This window comes from Nannospalax galili, unplaced genomic scaffold (genome assembly GCF_000622305.1).
Source record: "Nannospalax galili isolate Female #2095 unplaced genomic scaffold, S.galili_v1.0 scaffold32, whole genome shotgun sequence".
Lineage (NCBI taxonomy): Eukaryota > Metazoa > Chordata > Mammalia > Rodentia > Spalacidae > Nannospalax > Nannospalax galili.
In genome coordinates, this window is record NW_008335297.1 from 5949794 (window position 1) to 5971150 (window position 21357).

The 21357-nt window shown below is 41.3% G+C and overlaps 1 protein-coding gene across 1 annotated transcript in view; it reads left to right on the plus strand.

Annotated features, from left to right (window-relative positions):
- Positions 1–21357, plus strand: part of Grin2a (glutamate ionotropic receptor NMDA type subunit 2A) — a 470861-nt gene that overhangs the window by 383548 nt on the left and 65956 nt on the right. The window contains exons 10-11 of the mRNA XM_008829942.1: positions 2026–2255; positions 11534–11694. Of these exons, the coding sequence (XP_008828164.1) occupies positions 2026–2255; positions 11534–11694 (391 nt within the window). The remainder of the gene's footprint in view (positions 1–2025; positions 2256–11533; positions 11695–21357) is intronic.

The window sequence follows — 21357 nt, forward strand, 5'->3', positions numbered from 1 at the left end:
AAATGCTTCTTCTTAAAAAATTTCTTAATAATTAAAAAAATTAAAAATTAAAAAGAACATAAAATTGGGAGGGAAATGTGATGCTGGGGTGCTGGATGAGGGGCAAATATGATTGAGACACATTGTATACATGTATGAAATTTTCAAAGAATTAAAAAGATTTTGGTAGTTTAGACTTGACCAAGGCCTATGAAGTTGGAGCCGTGGCAATAAACAAAATGCAAAGACCATCTCATGCAATGGTTTCTCCCTTGGCAAAAGTATTCACTGGAGAAAGAAAGCTCTAGCTTACAACTCCCTGACTCCCATTACATAAAGCTCTCCTTTTTCTGCTCATGCACATGTGACAATTCTCAGGAAATGAAATCTCCCTGTTTCTTTGCAAAATACTTTTCTGTTACATTTCACCTCTCTATAGGGAAAGTTATATGGTGCAATAATGATATTCATGAACCTGGAATTTCCAAAAGTTCTCCACAAACCCCATGCAACCACTCTCTCTGGTTCCTGAATAACTGTCACTTCTGGCATATGTGCATCTGTAAGATTAAGTAGTCTACAAAGTTAACTGAATTGACTCTATTTTTTTCCTCCTAAGAGTTCCCAGCTTCCTAGGAATAAGCCCAGATGATCTTAAAACTAGGCAAGGAGAATTGGGAGAGTTTGAGATTGAGAATAATAGAATTAATTGCTTTCTCTTTCATATGTTGTATTGTGGACGTTATGGTATGCTGTCACCAGAGTCTGACCGGCAGTGTGGAGAGCGCTTGCTTCTCTTAGGCTGCCTACCCAGAACTTCGTAATTTCCATCAATCAGAATTCACTTCTGCTGCTTTATTTATTGCCCATTCTGTTCTCACTGCCAGCTGAAGTCTCAGTGGATCAGTTTTTCATATCCTCATTTACTTAAACGACATAAAAATTAACCTTCTGCTTAAAACTTTTTTTTCTCTTGAAGTGAGGGTATAATTGATTTTTTTTTCTTTCCTAGTACAATACAAAGTCTTGAAAATCATCACTTGAGTGTAATACTGTCTGCATATGCCCCATCCCAATAAATTTTCATGTATTGTTCTGCTTCTTTAGTGAAGTCTGTTGCAAGGAACATTTAAGAATCTTAAAAGGGACATGATGTTGAGAGGATGCACAGAGAGAAAAAGTGCTGCAATATCAGAGTTCATCTCTGTGACCCTGCAATGAAATGTCTTCCATCTGTGCATCGTTGGAAGCATTAAGCTCTATTGTTCTGTTTCTTAACATCGCTATGCGGAAAGAGTTTGATTTTTATACTGTGCTCACTTTACATCTGAATTTGAACAGGAACAGTTTCTAGGGACAATCAAATTAGAATACCAAGCATGGGCCTGCAAGACTGAATGATTCTTAGTGATGGCAGATGGCAGGTCCTGAAGCAGCGGGTCCCCTTCTTCCCATCCTTCACTCCTCACCCCATCCTACCCCACCCTCCCATCCCTCACTCCCCACCCCATCCTACCCTACCCTCCCATCCCTCACTCCCCACCCCATCCTATCCCACTCCACCCCAGGCCCCTGAATGTGTTTCTGCCAGGCTTCCTTTACGTTTGTTTATTTTGTATTGTATGAGAATTTCCTATATGTAGATAATGTGTTTTTATTAAGTCCACCCCCACTCCCTACCCTCCAACCCCTTCTTTACATTTATTAAGGTGATTGGTTCTCCAAATGGAAATCAAATCTGAATTTAAAACAGGTCATAACATCATTTTTCAACCTACCACCATTTCGTATAATTATTTTTTTTCCTTTCTTCTTTCTAAGAAATGTGGTAAAATCCAGTTAGATAGAAATATGAGAAAATTCTAATTATTTTAAAGGAAAAAGAAGTTGACTGTGTTAGGGTTCTAGAAAACTGAAAAGAAATAATTTTGATACAGTTCCATCTTCTGTCCACCTTTAGTACTGCTAGTAGCTGCCACAGTTATCATACACGTGTGAGTGTGTATTCTGAACAAACACCGAGAATGCCCTTTCTGTCCTTTGCAGCACCCCATGGGCCTTCTTTTACCATTGGGAAAGCTATATGGCTCCTCTGGGGCCTGGTCTTCAACAACTCTGTGCCTGTCCAGAATCCTAAAGGAACAACCAGCAAGATCATGGTGTCCGTGTGGGCCTTCTTTGCTGTCATCTTCCTGGCCAGTTACACGGCCAACCTGGCTGCTTTCATGATCCAAGAGGAGTTTGTGGACCAAGTGACTGGCCTCAGTGACAAAAAGGTAGGGTCAACTCGTTTCCTCTCAGTCTGAAGGTTGGTCCTAACTGCTGTCCTTAAAACGGGATGATTCAGGCCCTTAGGGTCCTGACCCATCTACTCAATAGCTGAAAGCCAAGAAATTTTCATCATAAATGTTGCATATTTATGAAAAAAAGTTGGAGATGGATGCTTAAACTTTGTTGTCCTGGATATAAGGGATTTTGGATCTAATTGGAAACCCTGGCTTCTCTTAGTAGCTTTGTTAAGATCTTCTTAAGGATGCTTAAACTGAGGCCCTGTGGCTCAAGGGCACCTTGCAGCACTGATGACACCACACTTTCTGGGGGTTTGATACTAAGGAGGGTATGCTGGCCTGGTCAAGAAGAAACTTAGGGGAAGAGCTGTAGGTACCTCCTACCTCTGTGAGTCTTCTTGAAGTTTTCATGCTCTATATGTATTTTAAGCTATCTATAAGCTGCATCCAGAAACACAGTTGCTTTGGAGCTTCTCTTCACTGTGCAGCCAAGTTAGCTTGGTCAGCAGGGTTTCCAACTTTCCAGAAGTGTCTTTAAGTGACCTGAAAGGAGCATGGAGGTTTCTGTCTCCTATGGTCTCTTAGATGCACAACCGCACATTCTGCCTCGTGAAGCTGAAGCACGTAACACCTGCTCTCCCCATCCACACTGAATTCCAGCGAGGGTTGCAAGGCTTGAGTGTCTATTCAGAAACTCACACAGAAGATGAAAAGAGGTAAACTGGGTGCATTCTCCTATTGAAATTTTAGCCCAGGAAACAAATCCTGACTTGCTAAACTCAGCAGTGCTGAGACTGCAGCATGGCAGAGATTTTCTGTCTCGTGTGTGAGGATAATTTGTCTCTTTATAAAACCTTCCTGTCGTATCTTGTTGACATAAGTCTGCATCTATCCTTTTGGCATTCATCAACAAACTGCTGAGTAGAAAATCAGTCCATGAAAAGCCTTTGCAGCTTATCCATGGCACACACTGTCAGAGAAAGAGGGACACTGTGTCCTAGAAAATGAGAGACGGTGAGACATTTGGGACAAAGATGGAATCAACTTGTTAAAGGTGCCTGGGAGGTGCCTGGCCTCTCTCAAAAGACTGGAGAGCTGCCAACACAGCTGGAGTAGGTCCCCTTCCACCCCACCCTCATCCTTACATATTCCATCCTTCTTGCTTACCAAAGTTCATTCCCACCCTGGTGCCCTTGGGCTTCCTGGGTTTTTTGCCTGGAATGTTTTACCCTCACCTTCCCATGCCTGGCTCTCCTTGAATTTCAGGTTGGAGAGAAAACACCAGCACCCCCAGAGAGACCTTTCCTGTATTGGGGTGAACTTGGCAGTCTGAGCTAGAGCTCTGGAAAAAATTTAAGTTTTAGTAGGAAGAAATATACAATATACAAGTAAACATCAGAGAAGAAGAAAATGTCAGGCAGGAAAAGATCTTAAGAGATAAAGTTGGTACGACTGAAATTGGCTCAGGGAAGAGGACCGCAGGGATCTTTCTTCTCTCTTCTTTCCTTCCCTCCCTCCTTCCCTCCCTCCCTCCCTCCCTCCCTCTCTCCCTCCCTCCCTCCCTCTCTCCCCCTCCCTCTCTCCCTCCTTCCTTCCTTTCTTCCTTCCTTCCTCACTGCCCCAAGTTTCTTTTCCTCAGTGGAGACTGATCCCAGGGTCACATGCATGCTACATGAGTGTTCCACCACTGAGCTACATCCCCAGTCCTCTTTTTGCTTTCTGTTTTGAGACAGGGTCTCATTACATTGCCCAGTCTGACTTTGAACTCACTCTGTAGGCCAAACAGGTTTTTAACTTCTGATCCTCCTGCCTCAGTCTCTTAGGTAGTTGGAATGACAGGCCTGTATTACCAGGGCTATACTTTTTAATAGAGTTTTCTGGCACTTGGGAAATGTTCATTATCAACCTAGTGGCTGAATGAGTATATGCATGGTATATTAGACGTGCATACCCCTCACCTGAGTCTACAGGAATCTTTCCAGTTCATATCCACAGCATCCCCACCCCTTCTTTTCATTCTTTGCTGTCAAGGCTCGCAGTAGGAATCTTCAGTAGATTGTACTATGGGCACTGCAACAGTAAGCATTTAAATCCCTCTCTTTCTTATGGTCACCTGTAATCAGTGTTATCAGGACAAAACCCAGGTTCTCCCTTACTCTTCAGATGGACAAACTGAGGCACATGGACTGTGTAGAGCTCTCCATGGACATAAACAGAGATACAGACTTTACATCAGGAACATCAGGACCTTGACTGGCTTCCTCCCCTTCTTTAACACTTTCTCCCTTGTTGGTTTCTCCTGGATCATATCATTACTAAGTCATTTCACCCCAATCTTGGGCTCAGGATTAGATTCTGAGAGACCGTCATCTAAACCAAGCAGCATCCATAAGGAACCGAAGTCATTTATTTACATTTAGAGTCAGAAAAGTTGGATTCCTCACTTCCTTTCTGCCATGAACAACTACATCATGAAACCTCACTGCCTGCTGGTCCTTCTCTGTGAATCTGGGAGTCATTGTTGTGGAGATACTACAACGGTGAATGCATCTTGTATCCTATGACATCTTCCACAGACATGAAGTTCTATTCAGGGACCCCATTATATTTTAGGATCAAAAATACAATTCCTAGAGGAAGGGATTGGAAGTTTGCAGGAGGCAGTAGGGAGCTGTACCCTGAATGGGATGAACTTTCAGAAAAGCAGTTAGCAACTATTTTACTTCCTATTGAGTGTGTGTGTGTGTGTGTGTGTGTGTGTGTGTGTGTGTGTGTGTAAGCCAGAGGTCAATACCAATCAATATCAGAGGTTGTCTTCAGTTACTTTCTACCTAATATTTTTGAAGTAGGATCTCTTACTAAACCTGAAGCATGTTATTTTGTGTAGACTTGCTGGCCAGCAAAGCCCTGGGATCCTCTTGCTTCTGCCCCACCTCCTCCCTCCAGCCCTGGGGTTAAGGGTGTGTGCTGCTATGTCATTTTTTTACACAAGTGCTAGTGATCCAAATTCAGGTCCTACACTTGTGCAGCGTGCACCTTAACTCACTGAGTCATCCCCCCAGTTCTTTTGTTGCTATTTTCAAAGACAAAGAAGAAATTCCTTGCATCATAGTTTTGGGTTCAAATAATACGACCACTTGTGAGAAAACTAATTTAAAGCACTAATAATTTGACTGACCTTCTATGATTTGGAAGCACCTAGTAGCAGATTACCGTATCCCGAGGGACCCAGCTCAACTTCTATGCTCAGAGCATTAAAGGCAAGCTGATAGTTCTTTTAATTAAATGTTTGATGCAATTAGATAAACAATAAAATTCTTAGAGTAAATAAACTAAATGTTCCTAGATTAATGGCAGATACATTAAGAAAGTTTGCAAACCAAAAACTACATTGAATCAATTTGTTTGAATACTGTACTCAGAGGCTGCTTTTGATTTTGTTCTGTTCTGTTTTGTTTTGTTTTTTCAAACAGGAATACCTGTATAACCACTCAGCTTGTGATTCTTTTAAACTATTAATGCTTGCTATGAAAGAAACGTAGTTTGAGCCTGTGGTGTACTCGGTTGAACTTTGGCTTATATAACAAATAGATTGAATTCATGAAAGAAGCTTCCTAGGAATGATTAAAGGAAAGTTGGAGTGTAACTGAGGACCCTTTCCAAAATGTTAAGACATACGATGATAGAGGAAATCCATCTCTGAGAGGCAGAGCCACATTGTGGAAAGAGCAGTATCATGCTTGGGGTCAAACAGGTCTGAGTTCACATTCTGACCTGGCCCTCTGATGGTCTTAAGGCTTCCCATATGCCAATATCCTTAAGACTTGGTTTCCTAATAAAGGAATATGCTACTGCTTTCTGGCAAGGTGCATATGAGGATTAGGAGTAATGTTCTTACCCTATGTGGCACACCGCTGATCATCCTAACACTTACACGCTGCTTCCTCCTTCCCACTTCCTCTTTGCACTCCCCTCTCCTTCCTGTTCTTCCTCCTTCCTCCTCCCCCTCCTCACTACCATCATTGCTGCCTTAGTCAAACTACTCCACTTTGTATCCTGGAAATTTACCGCACTGAGTTGGCCTTTTGCAACAGTCTGCAGGAATTTAGGACTTTCCCTTGGAAGGGGAGCCTGTGCTTATAGTCTCAGAGTTATACTGCCTTGTGGAGATCATCGTCTAGGCAGGGAGGCCTCTTAGCCAATCCTTCCTCTGCTGAAGGCCTCATCTGTTTGATATTACATAAAGAAACATGTGGTGTAGGCTGGGGATATAGCTCAGTTGGTAAAGTGCTTGTCTTGAGATGTACCAGAACTTGAGTTCAATCTTCAGAATCCATCAGAATCCGTGTAAAAAAAAAAAAAAAAAAAAAAAAAAAAAAGGAGGCATGGTGGTGCATACTTGTAATCCCAGATGGGAAGCTGGAGACAGGGAGATCTCTGGAGCTCACTGGCCAGCTGCCCTAGCCTGCTTGGAGAGTTTCAGGCTAGTGAGAAACCCTGGCTCAAAAAGCAAGGTGGATGATATCCTGAGGAATGACACTGGAGATTGTCCTCTGACATTCACATGCATACACACACACACACACACACACACTTATATACATATGCTTCACCCACTGAAGGTAATACTGGAAATAGAAGTTCTAGTTGCTATGGTCTTCATTTACAGACATGGGAGACATCTTTACTAAATCTATAGCAGAATGAAGAAATTTGATTAATTGCTGAATTCTCCCGGAAATTTTTATCTCCTGGCTTTGTGTCCCTCTCTCCTCCATCATAAATGCTTGCCATATCTTATTCTCTCAGACGACCTTCAGACTTGCCTCCATGGTGAATAAGACAAAAGAAAATTAAGTAATGATCCTGTGTTCTCCAAATTGGAGAGAGACTGGCTAAAATTACTCTGGGTAACCACAGTTACTGAACATAACACATGCATGATCCCAATGCAACACATAATGTGATCTGCATGAAGCAGTAGAATCACAGATCATTTCAAGCATTTTGTGGTTAATTTCCAAAGCCTAAGTACAGTGTAGAGATAAGAGAAATAGGCTCAGAGAGCTTCATGGGCTGTTCAAAATAACCCAGTTTCTAAGTGGGAGATGAGAAGCTGACCTTGGCTACTCCGAGTTCAAAGCAGGTGGAGTTAGTCCACCTGAGCAGCAAGGAGTCCGGAGGGCTTCCCCTGATCTGGACCCCGTGATGTTGCTCTGTGGTCCCATTGACACTAAAGGCTCTGTAGCTCCCCTTGCTTCAATAAAACCACATCTGCTCCTCTCTGCTTGCATGTGGGATGTGCTGGAAGAAAGCCTCACCAGAAGTCATTCCAGGAGGAAATATAACATGTTTGTGATGGAGACCTAGACAAGAAAGGTCAGTCACCCTTAACCCTAACTTTTTACAGTGAAGGTCGTGACTCTTCATTAGGCCACAGAATTAATGTAAAGGTTGGGCTCTGTAAAACAGTGAACACCTATGGACAATGGTGCTGGTTGCATGAAATGAATGTGTTTAATGCCAGTGAAAGACACACTTAAAGATGTTTTAAGTGGTACATTCTGTTACATTTCAATTTTAAAATAAGTCAATATATTTTGAAAGTCATAAAAATACAACATCAGAGCACCAGAGTATGTTGCTCTGTGAGCACTGTGAAATTTTTGTGTGTGTGTGTATGTGTGTGTATGTGTGTGTGCATGTGTGTGTGCATATACGTATGTGTATACAGGGCAGCAACAGAAAGTGTATTGCGAGACATTGTTTTAAAAAGTTTGATAGACTTTTATCTAGGGAGAAGATTTCTGTATCTTGGTGCTGACTGGGGCCTTTTATTGATGTCTGAGAGGTGGAAACCATCACAGAGACTGAATATTTGTCTCCATCTCCGTGCAAATCAGAGGCAAAGAAGAAAGTGAATCTCAAGCCAGCAATGCTGAAACTCTGCAACAGATGAAGAGCACAGTGGAAGGCTTTTAGTCAAATGGGCCCTCTCCGGTGTCTCTGGAGATTGGGAACGGCTGTTACAACAACGAGATTTACGAGTAGTGCTATTCTGCCATTCCCCCAGAGCCCACAGCTGCTGTGCATGGGAGCCTGGCTTTGAGCCTTCTCGTCTGGTGATGAGCAAGGATGCTGTGTGGAAGTGTGATTGCATAGAGCCTTTTCCTGCATACACACATACACATGTACCCATATACACACATACATATACACATACATATGTACACGCATGAAAACACATGCATTGCACAAATACATGTACACAAGCATACACTATATATACACACATGCACACATATACACATATGCACACATACACACATGCATGTGCACACATTCACACAAGACAAATACAGATATATACATGCATACCATGTATAAACATATATATACATGCACACATACATATTTGCATGCCACATATACATACATACACATATACAGGTGTACACACACATACATATATACATACATACATACAAAATGTAACTTGGCCGGAGGATCTCATTTGAACAATGGATGGCCACTTCTCCCAAATCCAGTTATAACTGCTGATTACACAGCAGCGTGCCTAATTTAGGGAAAATGATTTTCAACTGGAAATTCTAATTAACGGTGAAGTGTGAGTTCTGGAAGTAACATAAGTGTTTCTGGTTGGTCTAGCTCTTGGGTAAACTTGGACACTTTCTCTGGAAGTTCTTAATTTTGTGGAAAGCATGTAACACATGCATGTGCACACATTCACACAAGACAAATACAGATATATACATGCATACCATGTATAAACATATATATACATGCACACATACATATTTGCATGCCACATATACATACATACACATATACAGGTGTACACACACATACATATATACATACATACATACAAAATGTAACTTGGCCGGAGGATCTCATTTGAACAATGGATGGCCACTTCTCCCAAATCCAGTTATAACTGCTGATTACACAGCAGCGTGCCTAATTTAGGGAAAATGATTTTCAACTGGAAATTCTAATTAACGGTGAAGTGTGAGTTCTGGAAGTAACATAAGTGTTTCTGGTTGGTCTAGCTCTTGGGTAAACTTGGACACTTTCTCTGGAAGTTCTTAATTTTGTGGAAAGCATGTAGGTCTGCCATTTGGAGAGACACCTGGACTGTGGTCCTGGTTCTGGTCCTGGTTTGCTGGGTTTTCTTGCCCTTTCAGGCTCTCTAGGTCCTCATCTATCTTTTTTTTCAAAATCTTTTATTTATTTATTATTTTTATTTTATGTGTATGAGTGTTTGCCTGCATGTATGTGAGTGCACCCATGCTGTGCAGTGCCATGGAGGTCAGAAGAGGGCTTCAGATTCCCCTGGAACTGGAGTTAAGGATGGTTAGTAGCTGGAGTTAAGGATGGTTAGTGCTGGGAATTGAACCCGGGTCCTCTGCAAGAGCATTCAGTGCTCTTAACTGCTGAGCCATCTCTCCAGCCACCATCTATCTTTTATTTATTTTTGAGATAATGTCTTAATGGATAGCATGGACTGACCTTGAACTTATCGTTCTCCTGCCTCTGCCTCCCTGGTGCTGAGATACAGGTGTGTGCAACCATGCCTGTGCCTGGCTTTTCCAGGCTCTCATCTCTACCCAAGCAGATATCACTAGCACTACTGGAGTTAAGAACTTAGCTGTGGTCAGATGATATACATTTGAACTCTGAACCGCTATTTCACAGTGTAATCTTACACAGGTCATGCAACCTGAACCTCGGTTTCCTCATCTGTAAAATGGAACTGTAAGAATAACTTCTACCTGAGCTATTGTGAGGTTACATAATTGAATAATTATAAAAGTCTTTGGCATACCGCTATCCCCATGTAAGTCCTGGGAAAACGTCATTCATTATTAACTAACTAACTAAATGTGGGTCGTTATGACTACTACCTTCTAGTTCCGAAATTCACAGTCCATAGAAAAATGAAGCTCTGTTTACTCTTTTGCTCATAATGATAAAAACAAAAAGTATTAAACATATTAGTTTTGAATCTTTCTCTGTTCCTGATGCTGTTCTAGGCACTTAGCAAATGCTGTTTAGATCTTCAGAATGATCCGACAAGGGAAGTGTTGGTGTAGTCCCCACTCTGTAGGTGGAAGACTATTGGAGGCAAGATGATGTGGCTCAGTCAAGATCCCAAGCTTGCCTCTGCTTGGCATTAGGGTCAACTGTATTTCTAGGATGCAAGTCTATGTCTGTTGACTTCTAATTGGGTTGAATCACCCAAAACACGACTAAAGCATCATACATGTATATGAAAATGTTCTAAAAAAACCCATTATTTTGTATAAATAATATTATGCCAATAAATTTTTTAAAGCTGTGAACATGAGGCTGGAGTGATGGCTCAGTATCTAGTGTTTGTGTTGCAAGCATAAGAACCTGAACTTGTTCTACCAGAGCTCTATCCGTGGAAGTTGTAGGCCAGCCTGCCTAGCCTATTTGGAAAGTTCCAAGTTTAGTTAGAGATCCTGTCTCGAAAAACACAGTGGACTGTGTCCTGTGTCCTAAGGAATTATAGCAAGCCCCCACCACACACACACACACACACACACACACATACACACACACAAGCTGTGGAAATATAGTATCATCCAGTCAGTCAGTCAGGAAAGAATCATGGAGTCTGGAAAACTTCCAAGCAATACTTGAGTATCCCAGGAAGCAAAGTCAGTAGGGCCTTTCAGTCACAAACTATCCTGGAGTCTGCCATGGACCAGGATTTTTAGGACTCCACAACTATTGCCTGTGTGAATGAGTGAGAGGATGTGGGATGAATGAATGGAGAATACAGTCATTATCTGCATGAACCCACTGTACATGGAGTTCAGAGCAAGGTGTGATTGGTGGTAATCACAGAAAGGTAAATGAATTTGCATTAAGTAAGCCCTTAACTCGAGTTCCTTCAGCCAAGTGCCAACTGTGTGCCTAGCATTGTACTAGTCTCTGTAATGGCACAGAGAAAGAAAAATCAACTTCAGCAAATAAACATGCTGGACACTGGGTAACAGTATGGAAAACAAAACTGAAAACGAAAGCCAGACACTGCTTCTACCTTCCCGATGCTCACAGACCCACGGAAGATGTGATTAGGCACAAAGAAATCACAGACCAGTCTTTTGGGATGTCTGCTACTACTGCATGCTTACTTCTGTCTCTGTGCCAATGATCACTAATTTCTTCTTCCTCTTCCTTTATCCTCTCTTCCTTCTCTCCTCCCCCTCCAGTTTCAGAGACCTCATGACTACTCCCCACCTTTTCGATTTGGGACAGTACCTAATGGAAGCACAGAGAGGAATATCCGCAACAACTACCCCTATATGCACCAGTACATGACCAAATATAACCAGAAGGGAGTCGAGGATGCCTTGGTCAGCTTGAAAACAGGGTAAGGACAGCAGTTCCTTCTCTGCAGGCCAGTGCTTAAACCTGACAGAGAGACCGCACACCTTGATGCTTATCTGTGAGGATGCTATGTTTTCTGAAGTATTCAGGCCAGATGGCCCCCAGCAGAGGAGTGTTTTTGTTAATCTCACCAGCATCACAGGCTTCTTGTTAAGAGACAGTAAACCCACAAGACGTTGAAATGCAAAAACCCAGAGGGGTTCCTTAAATTGATAAAGAAGTTGGTCCAACTCCACGGGATATTTTAGCCAAGTAGGAAGACCTAAGAAGGTTGAGAGCTTAAATATAAATGAAAAGTAAGATTTTTATTAGATTTTAGAAAGTAGAGTTTTGGGGTAGGAGGATGGGGAATAACGGTGACTGCTTGGTAGTTTAATATCGATGAAGGGGGCTGGAAACGGAGTGGTGAAGTCTGTCTGTGTGGACTGCAAGGAATCCTGGATTTCATCCTGGTCATCAGGGAAAAGAAGAAAACAAAAAGCAGGTGAGGGATAAAGAGAGGGTAGCAATGAGAACTCCAACCACCTTTCTAAGGGTACAGTCAGTGTTCTGTTCTACCCACTGGTGTGTAGAATGGAGCTGTAAAGAAGGCTGCAATCTGGGGAGATATCTCAGTAAGCAAAGTGCTTGTTGTGCACGCGTGAGAACCTGAATTAGATCCTCAGCACACATGTAAAAAATGTCAGGCATGGTAGTGTGCAACTGAACCCCAGCTTGGGAGCACAGAAAGGTGAATCTCCTGGGTTCCCTGGCCAGTTAATCCAACCCAAACAGCAAGCTCCAGATTCAGTAAGAGATCCCCTTTCAACAAATAAGCTGGACAGCAATAGAGGAAGATGCCTGATGACAACCTCTGGCCTCACATACTCACAGGCAAGAGCATCTGCACACACATGTGCACACAGTGGAGGGGGGAGGGAGAAGAGAGAGAGAGAGAGAAAGAGAGAGAGAGAGAGAGAGAGAGAATGAGAATAATACAGGCAGGAGAGGTGGATTCAGCATTTTGTCCCCAAGAACCCGTGTGTTTAAAAAAGCTAGGCATGGTGGCATGTGCCTGAAATCCCAGTACTAGGGAGGGTCCCTGGAATGCACTGGTCAGACAGTCTGGTCAAGTGGATGAGCTCCCATCCAGTAAGAGACCCTGTCTCAACAAATGAACCAGAGAACAGTTGACGTACACACACATGTATGCACACCTATACCCACCCTCCCCTCCCACACACAAAAGAAGCAAAAATAGTACAATGAGTGGTCAGGTGTTTAGGCTTTGGAGACAGTGAACTCTGCCTCCTCTATTCGCTGTCTGACTTTTTGTGACAGTTATTTAATCATTCTAAGCCTCATACATAAAATGAGAACAATAATAGGACCTAATTCATAAGGATTTTGTGATGAATAAGAGGAACAAAACGTGCTAGAGAGCATTTTGGGTAGCACCTGGCATAAGATGGCACTTACTTTTATTGTCATTTGTTGTAAAGGTTAAATTCGATTCCATGGATCTTTAAAAAGTCAGAGACGTGTGAAATACAATTTAGAAGGATTCCATTAAAATGATTTCATTTTAAATGAAGGAGTTGTATAATGAGAGAAGTTTTGATTATCTAGAAAATTAGGTTTGGTGGGAATTTCAGTCTAGAGCTTCTGAGCCCAACATGTGACTGCAGGTGTGCCCTCCTCACAGCTCACAGCCTTTCCTCTGCCACCTATTTTGTCTAGATGGGGAGCAAGAAGCTGCTGTAGACCATCAAGGCCATATATGAATTGTATGTATTTCACATATAATTCTTTAGGAGTTATATATGAAAGCATCCTATCCTATTAGCCCACCATTTGGAATTTCATTAGTATCTCAGTAGGGACAGTGAGAACATTGATTTAGAAGTTAAGACTGTGACATTCAAAACACATTCACACATGGCTTTTTCTGGCTTGGAGTGAATTTTAAAGTTTTTTAAATGCACAACAAAATGAAAAAGAATCAAATATTAAGTAAATTGTTTGATGGCTTTGTTTTAACTGGTCTTGTAGGTCAGTAATCCAGCAGCACCATCCACACCATCTTTAAGTACAATCTTCCACCAAACCTTTTTATTTCCAAAGCAGAGGGGTTTTTTTTCTGTCTATCATATAAATAGCTTTATTCCATTTGTCTTCTTTCCCGTCTGTCTTCTTTTGCACAGCATTCTGATTGTGAGACTATTGCACTGAATTCCAGGTCTCCCTTTACATTGCTGTGTAGAATTTCGTGGTTGAAATAGTCTACAATTTAGTCTGTCTTAATCTTGAATTTTGGGGTGTGAAGACTAATGCTTCAAATGCATACTGTTTGTTGCACAGGTGAGTACATTTCTCCTGTTATACCTTTAAGATGAGAATTGCCAGGGCATGGGTGTGCATATATTTTTAACTTTGGCAGATACCAGAAAAGATGGATTTTTTTATGACATTCAAGCTTACTTATAGCATGGGCTTTTTCCTTTGCTGGTTCTTTTCATAAACATCTACATCATTGCTTTGAACAGACCATGAACATAGTGTGGATGGCGGTGGTCAGAAACAATGATTGAAGGCTGCTTGGCTCCTTCTCATCCACTTATCACAAAGAACTCAAAATGGGCTACTTTCTCTCATTTAAAAATAATAATAAAAAAACAGAATTAGAGAAATGGATTCATCCATAGCTATAAATTGTTTCCTGGAGGCCATATAACAATCATGACATTCATCTTGGAAAACTTGGGCAGATGGTGGCTTGCTGTATACTCAATCTCCCATATAAGGGCTGTTTGGGGTTATTACTTCATATTCAGAAGCAAGAAGGAAATAACTCAGTAGGTCTTTAGGGGTAAGAACATAGCAGTCCTCCATCCTGGAGATTAGGGTTCAGTGGGGTTAGTTAGCATTGACAGAAACCACATATATATTTAAGAGATTTTTATGGATGATATTTGAATAAATTAAGTTTTGAGTAGACAATACATTTGTATAATTCCAAAATCAAGAATTATATTAGTACCTAAAATAACAAGTTTATCTTTAACTTCTGATCCTCCTGCCTCTGCCTCCTGAGTGCTGGATAACTAGGCATGCACCACCATACCTGGCTTATATGGTGATCAAACACAAGACCTTGTGTGTGGTAGGTAAGCACTCTACTAAGCTACATCCCCAGTTCCTGGCTTGAGCTTTCAATCACTTGGCAGTTTTCTCAGTGTGTGATTTGAGATCTGAGTTCAGACTCCCAGATGATTAACAGAACTGCTGCCCGGAACTGCCTCGAGATCCACCTAGTGCTCCTGCCTACTGCATATTCATGTCCCACTATATTGTCTTTTAAGCATCAACTTGACCACACCTTTCCCTCCTTCTGACATCTCATTTCTTTGAAAATGTTTTTCATTATGAAATACAGCTTTTAAAAAATAGTCATGGAACTGCAGAGGTGGTTTAGTGGTTAATGGCACTGGCACAATACTCATACACATAAAATAAAAATAAATAGATCCAAAAAATTAAAATTAAAAAATAGTCACTGCCCTCCTTTACCACATATAGCATCTCTAGAAAGTTCCATCTCTCTGAAAGATAGGGGGCCCACTTATTTTTGAATTTCTGGGATTAATGATGTCTCCTTTGTGCTGTACTCAGCATCCTATGGTCCAGCAGACCCTGCTCAGAATACCCAAAGCATGTTGTTAAGCTGGTGGTCCCTCACCCCCACAAGTCTCAGTAACATCTACAAGTTAGGGACACCAAGTTCATTCACACTACTGAGAGACAGGTTTTCATTTACTGAGAGAGTCCTGTACACCGAGGAGCTTCCGTTTATGGTCCAATGACTTGGGCTTGATTCTGGCTCTATCAATAGCCAGCCACAACTTTGACCAAGGTGTACACTTCTCCAAGTCTGTCTCTCCCCATTTAAAAAGTGAAAGGGCTGAGTCCTTTAATCTCTGAAATAGTCCTGGGCTTCTTTTATTTGCATCAAACATTTACATAGTTAAAACCCAGACATATCACATATAAAAGCTGCTGTCAATTTTTCAGGAAAGATTTAAAAAGTGTTCTAAATTCTAGTTGTCTCCAAGCCCAATGAATGAGCCAAAAATAACTGAATCACATAACTTGTTAAAATGCAGATTTGTAGGCCTAGCATAGGACTTTCTGTCTATCCATAGGGAGTATTCATTTTAACAACCATTTCCCCACAAGATCCTGGTGGTTCTGAGACTCACTAAGATTTGAGAACAGTTATCATGAAGGAGTTCCATTAACATATTTGGTTGACACAGTCATATAAACAGATAAACCAAATTATTATCTTCAGAATCAGTCAGGACTGGAAGAAACGCAGAGGGAAAGAGACTTTAAATTTTTCATTCTTTCTGTACTGGTATTCATAATAAATGAAGCTAAAGATATTAATGGTAAACCAAAGTAAAAAGGGATTTGATGGGTAAACACTGATGTAGAAGTAGGAATTTCAGAGATGAGCTCTGGAGGCAAGTATTACTACTAGTTTCAGGTTTGTAGACCAATATTTTTCAAATAAGCTGTGTTACTTGATGCTACTGTGACAAGATACCCACAGGAAAATCTTAAGGGGGGAAAATTATTATTTTAAACATTTTATTTATTATTTTTATTTTACGTGCATGAGTGTATTGCCTACGTGTGCATAAGTGCACCCATGCTGTGAAGTGCCTGTGGAGGTCAGAAGATCCCGTGGAACTGGAGTTATGGGTGGTTATTAGCTGCCATGTGGGTGCTGGGACTTGAACGCATGTCCTCTGCAAGAGCAGTCAGTGCTCCCACTGAGCCATCTCTCCAGCCCTGGAAAGATTTATTTTGCTCAGAGTTTCAGAGGTTTTACTCTATCATGGGGGTGGAGGACAGGGTTGTCATGCCAGAGATGCACACATCATGGTGGACAGGAAGTAGAGTGGGGCAATGATTTGCTGCCTCCAACTAAGCCCCACTTTCCACAGTTCCACCCTTTTCCAATAGCCTTTTCAAAATTCGAATCTATTAGTGGATCAACCACTGATTAGGTCAAAGCCCTCATTATCAAGCCATCTCTGGAAACCTGTTCACAGACATGCCCAAAAGTATGCTTCACTCATCTAGATACATCTGAGTCCACTCAAGTGACCAAAATGAACCATCACAGTAGCCTAAAATCTAATGAGCAGGGGTGTTAATAAAAATGAGCCCCACTGAGTCAGGTAAATGAGAGTCCCTGTGGGGAGGGCTTGGTAATCAAAATGCTTTAAATAAGCTCTTCAGGTGGTCCTGATGCATGTTAAGCATAAAAGTAGGGAACTTTTACTCTAAAGAGAACTGGAGCCAAACAGGACAGAGACATCCAAAACCAAGGAAAGGGTTTATTTGCTTTACATGTCCTGATCACAATTCATTCTTGAGGGAAGTCAGGTAGGAAATCAGGGCAGGAACCTAGAGGCAGGAGTTGAAGCACAGACTACAGAGGAACAGTGCTTATTGACTTGCTCCCCTGGCCTGTGCTCAGCCTGCTTTCTTCTACCCAGGGCCACCTTCTAACCCAGGGCCACCTGCTCATGGATCACTGTACCCACAGTGGGCTGCACCCCCCATATCATTCAACAGTTAAGAAAACACCTCATAGATATGTCCACAGGCCAATCCAATAGAAGGAATTCCCCAACTGAGATTCCCTCTTCCCAGAGTTGGGTACTGGGGATATACCTCCAGTCCTCATGTTTGTACAGCAAGCACTTTGATGATGAAGGCGTCTCCCTGACCCTCAGGGTCTTCTTCTTCTGAAGGGTGATCACATCTCCTTGCAAGGTCAGAAATGTCTTCATTACAAGGTGAACAATGATCTTCTTTCTTGTCTTTGACATAGGTTCTCAACACCCATGAATTCAGGGTTGAATATTTTTATTAACACCTGAACTAGTGATTCACATATCTATGGTCTATAGTCTTTAAGAGATTAATCTGTTAAATATATGGAGATGGAGTTATCTCTCTAGAAAACAGTATGGGAAAAGTCCTCCTTTTAGGAGGACAGTGTAGGGTGAGTAGAGATGTGCAGGAGTGGGACTTTAGCTCTGGATATGTTGAATTGGAAGGAGTTTTGACTAACACCATTATACCTTCATATCACCTCTGTCTTATTGAGATTTTACAGTTTGTGAGCTGCCACCCCAAGTGTATCATGTGCATAACCTTAGTCAACCCTCCCAAGACTCTGAGTTGGCACACCATCATAATTCCCCCTAAGAGAATGAAGAGCCTGAAGCTCAGTAAGATTAACAGGTAGCCCAACAAGCTATTTATCAAAATTGCTGTAGAATTATTAAGCATAGGGCCCAGGATTGCCTCTCACTTAGGAATACTGGCTAGGCAGTTGGGTGTATAAGATTAGAGTTCAGGATAGAATTAGAAACTGGAAATACATGGTATATATACCATATAATGTATATGTCATACCTAACTTATTTGATGACCCAAGAATTGATAAAATCAAAGTGTCCTTACTTCTATCTTCCAAAGAAACTGTTCCAGGATTGTAAAGACAAAGGTAGCCTTGGAGTGTGTCAGGATGGTGGCTATGCAGAGCAAGTTCTTTCAAGGATACTGTCTGAGCTGAGCCTATTTGCTATATTTTATCAGTCAGACAGAATCAAGCATTCATGGTTCATTTTCAGCTGCTGAGTTCGAAAGCAGGCATAGACATCAGCGTTCAGTGAGCTGTTCAAAATGGGATCTCGTCATCTCCAGAGAAAATCAGATCGACAATGACCTGGTTTCTGAGATCCACCCCCACATTGCAAATAAAGCTCAAAAATAATTGCCGCCATATCATACAGTTAGGGTTATTTTCCTTAATAAAAAAAAAAACTCAAGAATGCAGAGACATCTTTCTTCTTTTTGTCCTTGGAATGACTTCCTGTTAAACTCTATCTAAAACAATATTGAAGGATTTTCAAGGCCCTCCATAAAAAATGTTAAAAATAGGAAAACTGGAGGTGGCAGAGAAATGAAAGGAAGTACATTCACAATTCTGTAAACTCAGAGATGGAGAGAGACAGAAAGAAGAGGGAGAAAAAGACTAAAAGGAAAGACATAAAAATGTTTATGAGGCAGCAGAGGTAGCTCAGTTGGTAAATTGTTCAATTTGTAAGCATGAGGAGCTGAATTCAAACTGGAGGACGTTTGTACAAACTTGACTGTGGTGGCATGTGCTTATAATCCTAGTGCTGGGGCAGTGCAGACAGATGGATCTCTGGGGTCCATCAACCAACTATTCTAGGCTAATTGGTAAGCTTGTCTCTAAAAAGGTAGATGGTTTTCAAGGAGATGATCCCTGGGGTTTGTCCTCTGCTCTGCACATGCATGTGCATACATATGCATGCACACCATAACACCCACATACACATATGCATATACATAATATAAAAATGCTAACTGATATATTCCTAGATGATTAGGATGATGGCTTATTTATATCCTTTTATATTCAACAAATTTTAGTAAGCCAAGTATTACTTATACTAATAAAAATGTGTCTTTATGCATATTTTATATTTTTGATGGGTATATGCAGTTTAAATAAGTCTCATCAGTATATGTGCAAATCGGTCTTTGCTTTTCTTCAGTTAAAGCTATACAGTTCTATGTTTCTCTGTTTAACATCAAACTGATATTTCATTGAGAGAGAGAAATATTAATTTAGCTCTTATCATGCCTTGACTAATACTGAAGGATACATAAGAACTAATTATTGTGAGACTGAGGAGATGGCTCAGTGGGTAAATTACTTGCCTCAAAAACATGAGAACTTGAGTTAAATCTCCAGAACCCACATAAAAAGCTGGGTATGGTGGTGTGCATGTGTAATCCCAGTACTGAGGAGCCAGAGAAAAGAGGATCACTGGGGTTCACTGGCAGGCCGGCCTCGCCTATTTGGTGAGCCTCAGGCCAATGAGAGACCCATCCTCAAATTCTTGAGGATGACACCTGAGGTTGTCCTCTGGCCTCCATGTGAACCTACACACACACGCACACATACACACACACACACACACACACACACATACAGAGAGAGGGAAGGGTAGAGAGAGTGAGAGAGACTGAGTGACACAGAAAGATAGAGGCAGAGAGAGACACAGAGAAATACCTATTGTTGCAAAGTTTGCTGACAACATTCTTGTAAAGCTGAGAATGTCATTTTGTGTCATCACTTAGATTTCTGTTCCATGAACAGCATTGTTTCCTTCCATTTAACTCATGCCGTTTATCTGTGGACAACAGGAATTCTGTGGCTAATCATGGCTCACTTTATGCTTGGGCTATGACTTGAAAATTCAGAACCATATTTGTGATTCTCCTTCAGCAATTGTGGGAGCATGTGGCATGAATATCTGTTACTGGCTTTCCCTGAAGCTATTCCACATCCGAATGCGCTTAACTCAAATTGCTTTGTCTACACATTCGGAGCTGTTTTCATTATATTTTGAATTAAGCAGGATGTTTCTCACTGACTGATAATATTTATTGGGCATTGACCTGGGTGTAGGTCCTATTTGGGTTGTTTGGTCAGCATAATCTAATTTAAACCTGATGATAACCCTGTGTGACCATAACTGTCATCATTTCTTTTCTTTTTTTTTTTCTTTTTTTGTCTTTTTGAGACAGGGTGTCCCTGTAGCTGCAGCTAGCCTGGAACTTGCTATGTAGACCAGGCTGGCCTCAAGCCTGCCTCTGCCTCCCAAGTGCTGGGATTAAAGGCATGCACCACTATGCCCGGCCTCAACTATCATCATTACTATCATCTATTCTGAAACAGAAGACACTCACAGAGTGATAGAACCCACGTATCTGGAGCAAGTCTTTTTCTAGAACCCATGCTTTGAATCACAACTTAAATAAAATATCAACTGTAGCCATCTCTGTAAAATCACACAACCAGGATGTTTAAAATTGCCCAATGTAATATAAAGCCTGGTACCAAGTTTGTATACATTTTAACTTCAGTATTGTTCTTTCTTCTTTGAAATCTTCAATGCTGTCTTAAAGGGGGGGGGAGGGAACATTTCTTATTACATTGAGATGAAGAATAAATATGAAAGCATCAGGGATAAAAACATATATTCCTTATATTGAAAGCCACCTGGTGCAGCTCCTCCTTAGAACCAGGAAGAAGTACAAACTCCCTGGAAGGTTCTGTATTCTTTTAATTGTGTGTGTGTGTGTGTGTGTGTGTGTGTGTGTGTGTGTGTATATCATGGTGGACAGGAAGTAGAGTGGGGCAATAACAGGAAGGAATGATTTGCTGCCTCCAACTAAGCCCCACTTTCCACAGTTCCACCCTTTTCCAATAGCCTTTTCAAAATTCGAATCTATTAGTGGATCAACCACTGATTAGGTCAAAGCCCTCATTATCAAGCCATCTCTGGAAACCTGTTCACAGACATGCCCAAAAGTATGCTTCACTCATCTAGATACATCTGAGTCCACTCAAGTGACCAAAATGAACCATCACAGTAGCCTAAAATCTAATGAGCAGGGGTGTTAATAAAAATGAGCCCCACTGAGTCAGGTAAATGAGAGTCCCTGTGGGGAGGGCTTGGTAATCAAAATGCTTTAAATAAGCTCT